At 47.3% G+C, this 13,264-nt stretch overlaps 1 protein-coding gene across 14 annotated transcripts in view; it reads left to right on the top strand.

The window, feature by feature from the left end:
* Sfswap (splicing factor SWAP) overlaps nt 1-13,264 on the top strand; it is a 70,329-nt gene that overhangs the window by 12,518 nt on the left and 44,547 nt on the right. For 13 of the 14 annotated variants that reach the window (NM_001400984.1, XM_039089425.2, XM_063271299.1 and 10 more), the window contains 3 exons: nt 533-758; nt 2,598-2,710; nt 3,790-3,925. In NM_001400984.1, the coding sequence (NP_001387913.1) occupies nt 533-758; nt 2,598-2,710; nt 3,790-3,925 (475 nt within the window). Of the gene's footprint in view, nt 1-532; nt 759-2,597; nt 2,711-2,739; nt 2,916-3,789; nt 3,926-13,264 lie in introns of those variants that run through there. The other variant, XM_039089427.2, reaches the window with a different exon arrangement.

Below are 13,264 nucleotides of genomic sequence, written 5' to 3'. Positions count from 1 at the left end.
GCCATCTTGCTGGTCTGGACATTTCTTCTTTTCAAGGTGAGGAGGACATTATTTTATTAATTAGCTGAGAAATTAGCCACTTTTATTTTATAAAGGTTGGGGTCCTGAGGTTACAATAGCATTTTTCAATGCAATTTTCTAGTGTAAACTCTCTTTGTTGATATTATAAATACTGTACATTTGCTTGTTTGGGGACATTGTGAGCACATGTGCACAATGCACAAATGGAGTTCAGAGATCAGCTCTCAGGAGTCCGCTCTCCTTCTACCACGGAGATTCTGATAATTGAATCCAGGTTGTTAGACCTGGTGATAAGCATATTCACCTCCTCAGCCATCTTGCTAGCCTTGCAGTATAACCAAGCCGTTTTATTAAATCACGTAACTTGTGTGTGTGTGTGTGTGTGTGTGTGTGTGTGTGTGTGTGTGTGTGTGTATGTGTGCGTGTGTGTGTGTGTGTGTGCGTGTGTGTGTGCGTGTGTGCGTGTGCGTGTACGTATGTACATAGACTGACCACATGACTTTTTCCTCAGCCACCAACAGCCAAAATGCATGCCATCATCGAGCGCACAGCCAACTTCGTATGCAAGCAGGGAGCACAGTTCGAGATCATGCTGAAGGCCAAGCAAGCACGGAACTCACAGTTCGACTTCCTGCGGTTTGATCACTACCTCAACCCCTACTACAAGTTCATCCAGAAAGCCATGAAGGAAGGACGGTACACGGTGCTAGCTGAGAGCAAGAGCGAGGAGAAGAAAAGTACGTGGACTTGTCTCAGGGTGGGAAAGGTGGTGTGGAAGTGTGAAGGCCCCCATTCTCAGAGGAGCGTGACTGAAATCCAGACTTGAATTCTTGTGCTGCTGGTTGGCTCTGCTGGTTCACTGGTCTCCTTCCTCAGTCCCTACTTCCCAGGTGGTTGGAATATGGTTAAATATTGGTGAGAGCCAAATGGTCATCTGGGCTGCAAATGCTTCCTCTCAATTGGCTGCTTAACAGTTTGCACGCTCAGGTTTCACTCTCGGGTTATTTTGCAAGTGTCTGCAGCACAGTGCATAGAAGAGAAGTTAGAGCGCAGGGTGCTTCCTTTATCTTGGATTACCTGTCTGAAACTGTTGCAAGTGTCTCCATTCTAGACTCTTAGGAAGCCAGGTGTCCTTTTTGAGTGCCTCCCAGGGGCAAGCCTCCTGGCCATGTCTTCCCTTGCACCTGCTTCCTACCCCGTGGCCTTGCACACCAGCAAGCATCCCCAACAGCTGCACCTCCACCCGAGCCCGCCCGTGTAATCCTAACTGGACATTGCTTCTTTTCCATCTTTGTAGACATTTTGGGGTTTGTGGGGTTTGTTTTGTTTCCTCTTGGTGATGTTTTGCTTTCATGAGTGTAGGTTTTGCCCATTTTGGAAATAAAACCCATTATAGCATTCCAGTCAATGCCAAAGGGAGGCTGGGAAATTGAAGAGGAGGCACTCCCTTCTCTCTAGCTTTTTTTCTGAATAACTTGTAGACCCATGAGGGATATTATCCTGTGGGCTTTGTGTACAGATACCCAAGGGAAAAAGCTCTGCCCTTGTCGGCCTTCAAGCTTTTCCACAACTCATATGTATTCATTTCCCTCCCTCCTTCTCCCCCCTCTTCCTCTCCCCTCTCCCTATGTAGACCCCAGTGCCTCAAACTCAAACAGCTCTCTGTGGGTGCCAGTGCTGGGAGTGAAAGCCTGCACCAGGCATCCAGCCCCCATGCTCTTCTTTAATGTTTACTTGTTTGTATGTATGTAGGCCTGTTCTTAACCATGGCATACATGTGCAGTCAGAGGATAATCTGCCGGAGCCATTTGTCTGCTTTTACCAGGTGGATTCTGGGGATCAAACCCACTGGCTCCCAAAGTTAGTCAGTCTGTCTTTTAATTTAAGATTTATCTGTTCGCTTAAGATTTATTTCTTAAGGCAGACAGTAGTGATGCATACCTTTAATCCCAGCACTTGGGAGGCAGAAGCAAGGTGATCTCTTAAGTTCAAGTCTAGCTTGGTCCATAGAGCTACACAGAAACCATGAGAAACCTTGTTTTGGAGGAAAAAACCTTATGTATTTACATGTATGTATGTGTTCGTGTCTTTTTGAGTCTGTGCCACATCTGTTTCAGTACCTATGGAAGCTAAAGTTCTGAGTCCCCTGGAGCTAGAGTTACAGGCAATCACGAGCTGCCCAGTATAGGTTCTCTGGAAGAAAAACTAATATTCTTAACTGCTGAGCCATCTCTCTAGCCCTGTTTTTATTTTGGTCTTTGAAACTGTGGCTAATAAGCCCCTGGCTTGCCTTGAACTCTGATCCTTTTGCTTCCACTTCCCAGGTGCTAGGATTAGTTATAAGTATCTGCCACCAAGCAGAATCTCTTTAAATATGATCTTGATGAGCATATTTATAAGAATATAGTAGTAATTTAATACATGTTACCAGTTAAACCAAAATGAAAATTTTGGAAGGTGGAGTCTCAGGCTGGCCCACAGACTTGTGGCTCTCCTCGTGCCTCTGCCTCTCAGATGCCTGGATTACAAGTGTATGCCATCAGATATGATAGTCAACATCTTGAATTCAATTCCAGAGTCTGGGCCAACCTCCGACAATGAAGAGGAAGATGATGAGGAAGATGGGAGTTACCTGCACCCGTCTCTCTTTGCTTCCAAGAAGAGCAGCCGCCTGGAAGAGCTGATGAAGGTCTTTATCTCCTCCCTCACTAGGCTGTGTTTCCACTGTCCCGAAGTTGGACACATGAAGCCTGCCGTTTCCTGTGGTACAGCTGTAGTTTTTTGTCACTGAGGTGTCTCAGTTTCCTGTTCCATGTGGTGAGGAAGTGTTTGCTCTCCTGCATGCCTACATTGAGGTCTCGCGAGCAGACAGTTGCTGTCGTATTATATAATAGGTCGGTGAAGACTTGGAAACTGTTTTGTTGTGTGGATTGGAATTTAGTAGGATGGGATTTTCTAGGTTTTTAAAATGTCTGCTTCCTGAAGCCTTGGTTCCCTTCATAACAGTTTCTGACTACGTGCTTTTACCTCTCATCTTTATGAGACTGCCATGTGTGATGTAGAAGACAGAGTCTCTGAGGGTCTCCATAGTCACAAAGTGTAGTTGATGTCTGGGAGGAATGGCTCTTGACTAAGGGGAGGGTGAGAGCTGTTGATGAGAAGCTCCACTGAGGAAGGAGAAAGTTCAAAGTTTGTGTGAGTTTGTCATGCACACTTTGGTGAGCTGCTTCTGACCTTCTCTTTTCCTTGAAGTTGTTATGGAGATGAAACCCACTTACTTCCTCTGGTACTCATAGCCAGCTGGAGCACTTGTCCCTAATTGGACAGGACCTCTCTGTGTGTCCCCAGCTTAAATAACAGTGGCTCTTGGCAAGAAGGTTGTGTTTGGGTGTGTGCTTTCACAGATGGTGGCATGTTCAAGAGAGGGATTGAGCATGGTAGTTTTCTGAAGCAAGGTGGAGAGTTAGGGGAGCCATACTGGAGCCAGTAGGCCAGCACTGAGCAGGCAGCATCAAAGCAAGTGTGCTTGTGGGAGCGCTCTTGTGCTCAGGCGTGGTTCTGACACTGGACTCATGCATGTAGTTGTGCCTCCATGGCCTCCCGGCTCCTGTAAGTGATTCTGCTTCTGCAGTGGCAACTCTGACTAAATCTGAGTGTGGAATGTGCACTGAGGTTTACTAAGGCCCACAGTGCTGTAAGGTTGAGCCTTTTCTCAACGTGGTTCAGAATGTAGAAAATGCTAAGGCCACGTGTCTTCTCTGTCCTCAGCCCTTGAAGGTGGTAGACCCGGATCACCCTCTAGCAGCCCTTGTCCGGAAAGCACAGGCTGACAGCTCAGCCCCGGCCCCACCCACTGCAGATGGCACTCCTGCTCAGCCCTCCCAGGTGGAGTACACGGCAGACTGTGAGTACCCAGTGTCCTGTTGTATGTCTCCCTTGCAGCCACTGCCTCACTCCTCATGCGCTCCCGCATGGGGTGGAGCTATCACACCCCGACCACCTCTGTGGTCCGGGAGGGAGGGACCTGGAGGGCATGTTTGCCCGACCTGTGGCTCTGCACTCCTGAAAGGAAGAATCAGGCAAAGGCAGAAGAGTAAGCAGCAGCCAACCGCACTTCCCAAAGCCACAATGACACGTCCTTTAGCTCAGGATTGGATAGAGCAGCAGAGACTGGGAAGTGGCAAAACCTTTCTGTGCTAAACAAAAGTCAGACCTGTTAAGATTGGCAAGAGCAGGGACTGGGAAGATAGCACAGCGTCTGTGCTGCAGAGTACTTTGGTGCTCTGAGAATGCCCTGGTGTCAGCACAGGATTAGGCAGACAGTTTTGTGGAGAACGGCAAGGAGGGATGAGAAAATGTGGGGCTGCTTCTCACAATTGCTGTGCATGGACAGTCTGTTTCCTCAGGGCTTGGTTTCAGTGATACCACTTGCCTCCAACAAGGGGAAAGCCCAAGGTTTCTCTCACAGACTCAAGAATCCTGCTGGGGAACTTGTAAGACACTATGAATGCTATGTTAATAGTGTAAATGCTGTATTGTTCCAAGGTATTGTGATATGGAAAAATTCATGCCTGATCGATACAAATGCACCCTTTCCTTGAGCTGCTTGAATAGGATGTGGGACCTAAGAGTAGAGAGATTTGTTTGTAAGATGCAGGGGATTGTGTTTCTTTGGAATCTTGTAGCCGCCGCTCTCTTGTCTTTCTGAGCATTGATGGGAGCACTCTGGAGAGTGATCAGAGTACCTGGCCTGGGGTCAGTGTCAAGCGTCATTGCTGTCCTTAGGCTATGCAACGGGTGAGTGTTGTGTGAAAGAGAGCCTTCAGCAAAGAAGGGTGAGCCTGTGCTGTGGTGCCCTGCTGCAGACTGCATCCCTCAGGAGAAGTGAGATGCCTGTGGGGTGGAGTCTTGTACTGAAGAGGGAGCTGCCATTGAGGACAAACAGCCTGTGTCTATGCTAGCTCCTTTGTACTTCTGTTTCCACACTGGTCAACACAGATGTGGCATTTTGATGTAAGAAAGTGACAAAATTGTATAAAATCAGTTACTTGCCAGACGTGGGGACACAGGCTTTTATAATCTCAGTATTTGGGAGGCAGAGGCAGATAGATCTCTGAGTTTAATGGGAGCCTGGGTTACTATACTGAGACCTTATCTTTTAGAAAAAAAGAGTCATCAATTTTTGAGTGAACCTTGTGAGCCTATCCTAGAAAACTGGGCTGGAACTTAGACCGTTTCTTTACACGATGAAATTAATTGATCATGTTGCTGGCCTTACATGTTCTACGTCCTGCTTCATCTCCCCAGCAGCAGTCCTCCTTGCAGCATTCTGGAGCAGCAAGCTGGCTCATGTGCATGCTAGGGAAGGGGTCCAGATGCAGAGCCGTCTTTCATGCCCCGTGTAGCCCCAGGGAAAGCTCATGAAGGACCTGATCAGTGGCAGCAGGAGGCCTTGCCAAGCAGTCTGATTGTACTCAGAGAGCAAATGCTGTGCTGACACCCACCCCACCGCACGGACACTGCTTTTCTGGGATTTTAAGTGTGCATTCATAGAGTTAGGGAGGTAGGAGTGTCTGTCTGGGAGGTGTGTGTGTCTGTCTGTGTCTGTCTGACTATAGCGTGTATATCTGTCTGTCTGTCTCTGTGCGTCTGTCTGTCTGTGGTGTGTGTGTGTACAGGTGTGGATGTTGAGTTCCTTCCTGGATTGGATTACACCTTACCTTTCTTAAGACAGCATGGCTCACCGACTTAACTACATTGGCTGGCCAGCAAACCCTAGGAGTCCTGTATTTACCTCCCAGGCACAAGTCATGTAACCCAGCTTTTACATGGGTACTAGGAATCCAAAGTCAGATCTTTATGCTTTTACAGAAGCCATCCATCTTGTCTACCACCCCCTCATTCCTGTTCCAAGACTGTCTTGAATTAGCTTAAATCAAATGCATTGTCTATTCATGGTCCTGTATCCTTTTAGAGCCATAGAAGAGAGCAGTAGAAATTGGGGATAGTGAAACTAATTCCATCATTAAAGGGTGAAGGGGTCAGCTGTGGTACACTGTGCCAAGACCCTGTGGCCCAAGCAGGATGGTGGAGCAGGCCGGCTCATCACAGCTGTGTGGTGACTCACCAAGTCCAGTTTAGTGAGAACAGTGGCCTGAGGCAGACTTGCCAGGGTGGGATATCAGAGGACCACACAGATTCAAGACAGGGCCCTAGGACCCACAGTTCTTCCTGTGGCTCTAAGGTAATCCCGGGCTTGCTGTGTTCTATTGAGGGCCAGTCCTGCTCACACTGCCCTTGACCAAAAAGGACATCAGGCCATAAGGAAGAGTGGGTTGTTTAGATATCTGGATTTGGTGAGAGCAAACAGATTTACATAGGGTTGGTGGGTTTCAGATATGCTCCTATTACCAGCTACAAGGACCACAGCCCTCTGCCCAGGATCAAGAAAACCCTGGGTACAACAAGTGGACTGTTTTATAGCAGAGTCAGGCCAGTAGCTAGAGCATAGAATCTGGGTCTCAATGAAACTGCGCAAAATCCATCAGAAAGATCCCAGCATCCTTAGCTGTGGGGCTGCTGCAGATAGAAACAGCCGTGGTCCCTCCAGGGCTCCAGTTCTGCCAGGTACCTGCCCAGAACCCTTTCCTTTCCTCCCTTTGTACTTTGTCTGTTGGGTATCTGCTTCAGCTTGTTTCTCCTGTCTAGGGAGGCTGTTAGAATTGCTTGAGTCCGAATCTCTGGCAAAGGCTTTATCACCTGCTGTGAAGTGGCCAGAATATGGAATTTTTGGTATTTCTTTGGCTTGTTGCTGGTCATTTGCAGCAGCGCTGGCTCTGCTCAATTGGGTGGAAGTTGGTTTGTTGCCAACCATAGGACAGCACTTAAATGCAGCCAAGTAGAGGAAAACCAATCATGGCTGTTGATTTTAGTTCCTTTGTGGTAAATTCATCCACATACAGTGACTTGATTGCTTAAGTGTAAACAGAGAAAACTGCTGGATCCTGTACAGAGGGTCACCAGCCTTTTCCCACTGTTCTTTTCTTTCCCTGTCATTACTGTGTGTGTATGATGGAGTGATGCATGTGGAGTCTGTTCTCGGCTACCTTTTCTAGGGTCTGGGGAGAGAACTCAGGCTATCAAGCTTGTACAGGAAGCACTTACCCACCAGCCCTCATATTCTACGGCTGTCAAGTGTGTTTTACTGTTAAACTTTCACAACTGGGTAACTGATTGTAATGTTCAGAACCTTGCCTACAGACAGTGGCCTATGGCTTGTCCCAGTTTGTATTAAGGTCAAATCTAGCAGATTCGTTGGAGTTCCTTTTTTCCGCAGTGTTCCAGAGAGGGGTGGAATGACACTTGGAGAGAGACTCATGCCTATATGTGAATGATCACCATCACCATCATTCGATAAGCTTGCTCCTGCCTTGGCAAGTGGCCGCCAAGCCTTAACCACTTAGCTGACAGGACCAGGGAGTGAGCGCCTGTGACTGTGGGGCCTTGGGTAGCAATGTCAGGACTCGGCACAGAGTGAGTGTGCTGGTTTTTGCTGCAACATGTCTGGCTGATAGAGAGGCTGACAGAGATTTGTTAATGAATATAAAAGATGTGTAAGGCTCTGTGGTCAGAGGGGCAGAGAGGGTCATGATGGCTCTCTAGGCCCATATGTGCCCTGCTTACCAAGCTGGCCCACTTTGTGTTTGCTGTACTGGTGTGTTAAACTGCCATGCATCTGTACATGTGGATCTCCCTGTGGATAAAGGGCAGGCCTGACCTGCTCCTGTGCCTTCTTGCTTTATTCTAGGAATTCACAAGGCTCTCGGTTACTACTGAGTAACCTTTAAAACGTTACAAAGAAGCCTGAAGAAATGGGCCAGAAGTTAAGAACACATATACTCTTGAGAGGACCCCAGTTTAGTTCCCAGCACCTACGTCAAGAGGCTATAACTCCAACTCCATGGGATCCCACACCCTCTTCAGACCACTGCAGTCACAAACACACATAGACACACCATTCATATACACATACATGAATAAAGCAAATCTTAAAAGACAAGTCTGATGATAGCTCGCACCTTTCATTCCAACACCTGAAGACAGAGATAGGTGGATCTCTGAGTTCAAGCCTGCCTGGTATACACAGTTCCAGGCCACACAGGGGTGCTGCACGGTGAGACCCTGTCTGCATGAGTTGCTGTACTTCTGCAGGCCCTGGTTTTGCCATTTGTACATACAGAATGCTAGTTTATTATATTCTGAATGAAACATCGAAAATAGTTATTTCTATTGTATTTTAAGATTGCAATGGTCAAGTAAAACCTAAGGTGACTTGTGGAGGTCTTGTCTTTTCTTCCTTTTCCTAGTTAAAATATTCTCTAGTTATCTAAACAACTGTAAGGTAGAATATGAGAAATTTGAAAAGAAGTCTAATACAGGAGATATAACAAAATGTGACTTTGCTATTGGAAGCCCATGAAATAGTTGATGCCTTAAACAAAACAAACATAATGGGAAAAAAAAGATCTATAGATGGTAGTGTGGATCTGACGCCAGTCGTCAGAGAGGAGAGTCACTGTCACCAGGCTGACCAGCCCTGCCTGCTGGGCTTGCTCCTTACCCTTTTAACATTGTTTTATTTATTATCTGTGTGTGTACGTATGCATGCACACACTCGTGCACTGTGAGCACACACACATGCCACAGCACACACGTGGCAGTGGGAGAGAAACTGAGTGGAGTTGGTTCTCCTTCCTGGGTCCTGGGACCAGACTCTGGTTGCCAGGCTTGCAGGGAGGGAGAGCGAGGGCGGGGGAGCCTTCGCTGTCTCACTGACCCACCTTTGCTCCTGTGTGTGCTCTTCTCCACTTTTTTCATCTGGACCACAGCTGCTCCTTGGGTTCCAGCAAAGCTTGTCCCCACCTTGCTCATCCTCCATCCCAGTCAGGGTTTCTGTCATGGGTTGCAGGCGCCCTGTGCTCCGCCCTGCAGTGGGAGCTTTTACTTGTTATTTGGAGCCTCAGCAGTTTCCTTTCCTCCTGTAATTGCACAGTAGCTCTTTAAAGCACTTGGCTTTTTATCCGATTTTTCCAAAGCATTCAACTTTAAATTCACAGAAACAGCAATTCTCTTCTTATTTAAATTGTGTGTTGGCATAAAATTTAACCAGATACATAATTACAGTGAGTTTAACTGAGAAGAAATTGTTTAAGAGAAAATTTGGTAAAAAGCAAAATCTCAACCTTCCAAAGAGGAGCTCACTCTACCTGGTGTGTTATGGCACAGGCTGCCTGGGTCAGGCGGAACCACTGCCCCTCGGGGAGCTCCCACAGTCTTAGCACAGAGAGCCTGGCATTAGCTGGCCCTGCAGAGGAGAGCTTGCAAGCAGGCATAGCCAGGGGTCAAGAGCAGTGTCTGGAAAACAGAGCCAGCTAGAGCGCTGTGGCTGTCCAGCAGCTGACTTCCGAGTTTGAGAGCTAGGTGGGGTGGCTCTCCTAAGGAGAGACGATGTCAGGAGGAAGAGCCCTAGTCAACACTTGGTTATGTCTACTGTTGCTTTTTTGTTTTTAATGAAACTATTAAAGAAATGGGGGAGATGTTTAAAGTACAAATAAGTTTCACAGTTAGATGAGAAATAAGTGAAAGTCCCCTCAGAGCTGCTTCAGATAACTGAGGTGAAAATGAGTGTGTGTCATTTCAAATGTTTTGCTCCCCAACTGCTGTGCAGGGACCTTACCTAGGGAGGCCCCACAGTACATCAGGGCAAAGTTGGGTTGGAGGCCACAGAAATGTCATACACACAGTCGTGGGCATCTTAACCACAGGGCCTGACTGGAGAAAACACATCACTGCAGCAAAGAGGAAGCTGACAGGCTGTGGTTTTCTCAGTGGGAGTATGGGGTACGCAAGCAGTGTGAACGGTATAAGACTCTAACATGCACATCCAAAGAGTATTCCATTCGTCTCCAAGGACACCATTCTAAGTAGGACTTCAGCAGTAGCCAGAGGCTGAGGTGCCTCTCTCTACTGGAGCATAGTGGCAGCCTTGTGGGTGTTTTGCTCCCCTGCCCACCTCTTAAGCACTGGAGCCTGAGTAGAGCGGTCGGGGGACCCTAGCGTGTGCGTCTTCTGAAGAAGTGGAGATGCTGGGGCAGAAGGCCAGCATGGGGAGGAAGAGAGGGCATCTGTGGAGGGGTCTGAAGATGCACGGTGTGGTTGAGAACTGGGGGAGGAAGCTGAGTGGAGCAGTGGCGGTTTCCCTGCCTCTTTGAACAGCTCCTTGCCAACAGACATGCAGCTTTTGTCTTGTTTTTTGAGGCAGGTTCTCATGTAACCCGAGCTTTCCTCAAACGCAGCCTTGTAACAAAGATTAAACTTCCTGCTCTCCTGCTTCCATCTCCACAAGCTAGGGTTGCAGACATGCACTGTCACGCCTGGTCTTAGGTGGTGTTGGGGACAAATGTGGGGCTTCATGCGTGTTAGAAAAAACACAGTACCTAACTGAGTGTACTCCAGCCTCAAGTGTTCAGTTATATCTGGAGTCCCACTACTGAGTGAGGTTTTCGCAGCTGTGACATTCGTGTGCAGCTTTAGAACTGCCTCCACAGCCAGCTGCTGTCTAGGCTCACGGCCCCGTAGGTGTCTACAGCAAAGCTGTGCCTCTTCTTTCTGTTGGTGTTCACTCAGGAGCTCAGGAGACACCTCAGCTCCTGTGGCTTACTTTTCACTGATTTTCCCAGATTTGGACAGCCTGGGAAAAAGAATATCTTAGTTTTTATTTTATGAAATTTCTTCTAGAAGCTCTTTAAGTGAAGATGTATAAAATTAACAATTTCTTTCATTTCTTAACTTGATGGTGAACCATTTTTCAAGCCTGATTCTTTATTATTTGGCTACTTAGCAATAAATCCTTATAGAAGAGTATAATTAAATTATGTAAGAGGCATTAATGCTGAAATATTGTCCACTGTCAGAGCCAACAATGCTTTGGGTAATATTCTATAAATAACTAAAGTTAAAGTATTCCTTGGGCTAAGTTTTCTGTGTACACACATGATTGCATGTGAGCAAGGATACACATGTGCTACCGTGTTCTTGTGGAAGGTCAGAGGACAATTGTGTGGAGTCAGTTCTTCCCTTCTGCCTTGACCTGGGTTCTCAGAATCAACCTCGGTGCATCACAACTGTTCACAAACAGTTCTACCTGTTAGGCCATTTCCTGAGCCCTATCCTAGTTTAAATTCTGTTACTATATTTTAAATTTTATTTTATGTATGTTACTGCGTGTGCTACTCAGCACATGCAGGGCGTTCCAAGGATAACCTGTAGCAGTCAATTCTGTCCTACCATGTGGGGCCCAGGAATCAAATTCAGTTGTCAGGCTTGGCAGCAAGCCTCTCTACCCACTCAGCCATCACACCGGTCCCTGTCCCAGTGTTTAACAGGTGGGCTGCTGCTGACTGTGGCATTTTCTTTCGTAGACAGCTTAGTGGTTAGTCAAAGGAGGTAGGAAGAGGCAAGGAAGGCCCAGCATTTCTTGGCATTAGTGAGCTTCCTTGAGGAGGCCCAAGCCCACAGAACTACCTCGCAGCAGAGGAGAGGGATGGCCTGCAGCTGCACAGTAAAACCTAATCAGCATGAGTTATGGCGGGAAGATTTTACTGGGGCTCAGTCACAGCCCCTGTGGTCTAACCTCAGTGCTGAACTGCAGGCGTGCTGTTCACTGCTCAGGAAGGCAGCCCTGAAAGGTCTAGTTCAGGTTGGTGATCAGGGATGTAGCTTAGGGGTGGAGCACTTGCACGGCAGGCACAGGACCCCGGGTCCAGCCCTAGCCCAGTAAGGACAGGAAGTAAGTTACATGCTTTTGTGTGAGAGGGAATGAGTGCCCAGAAATCATTTCCTTCCCGGGGTTTTATAGCTCAGTGGTGCAGCCCTTGCCCAGCATGTCCCAAGGCCCTGGGTTCACTTTCCTTTTGCTAACCCCTGACTCGTGGTTTTTGTAGGAGTATTAGCTTCATGTTGGGAGGAATATGTGCATATGAGGAATGTATGTGTTCTGTCTGTAACTGTAATTCCCTCTTGCCTAGCCTCAGTTCCGGGGCTGACTAGATTGTCTTTTTCCAGCACAATATCCAGTTGAGTTCCATATTTGATTAATCTCTGGGCCATTTTGAGTCTCATAAGCTAGGTTTTTAAAGGGTTTTTCAGAGGTTTAAGTGAAAAACAGATGTGCACTGGTAACTGGTTGAGGATACCTGGCATCTACTGGACTCGGAGGACACAGGAAGTAGAGGCAGGAAACTCTTGCATTTAAAGTCAGCCTATGTATATGGAGTCAGTCTCATATATAGAGTGAGACTGTTTCAAAAGAAAGAAAAAAGCCAGCCTTTAGCCTTTCTATAAAAGAAGACCATGTCTGGGTCCAGGTGGGCGAGAGGTTTTCAGATAACAGCTTCTGTCCCTTGCAGTCATGTGAGCCAGAACCCAGTGTAACCCTTGACACCACAGAGAACCCTGGGCTGGCAGGTACCGGTGTTACAGTTGGCTGGCTTTCGGCTGATGTGTCTGATGCTGTTCTCTTAAATTCCTTTATGTTTGACCGTGTTGGCTGCCTTTTGCCATGCATAGCAACGCAGCATCTACTGAGCCACATGCACCTACAACTTAGATAGTGACTCAGGCCTAGCAGTGTCCAGGAAAAGGCTTCAGCATCGTCTTCCTGCTCACTAGCTGTGTGCTGTTTGACCTGGGCACCTGGGGATGCCTCTGCCTTCAATGTCAGTTGCTTATCCAGTCTGCATTTCCCATGTGTGCTCACGGTCCCGTTTCTCTGACACTTTTAGTACCACTTTCTGGCTGTTGGTGTGTACCTCCTTTCCCTGTGAGTGTCCTATTCCCTGCTTGTGGCTTGCCTCTCTTTGGTGTCAGGTGATTATTTCTGTTTTCTGTGGTCAATCCTGTTCATGCTACATTGGTTCTGTGTTCATGTTTCAGTCCTCTTTCTAAGCTGTACAGTAGGGTTAGAGCTAGATCTTCTTAGAACTCAGAAGTAAACATTTTCAAAGATGTCACCACAGACAAGATAGTTGGACAATAATACTATTTTGGTATAAGCCAAGAGATAAAGGCAAGAGGATTACAGGATCTACATGAAACACCATCAGAGAAACAACATCAGGATTTGAGAACCATGTATTTTCCTTATTGTAAAATAACTATTTTCCTTGTTTCCCCACCCCCCTTG

This window comes from Rattus norvegicus, chromosome 12 (assembly GCF_036323735.1).
Source record: "Rattus norvegicus strain BN/NHsdMcwi chromosome 12, GRCr8, whole genome shotgun sequence".
Classification (NCBI taxonomy): Eukaryota; Metazoa; Chordata; class Mammalia; order Rodentia; family Muridae; genus Rattus; species Rattus norvegicus.
Note: the sequence above shows the minus strand (reverse complement) of the source record. Positions and strands in the feature narration are given on the sequence as shown.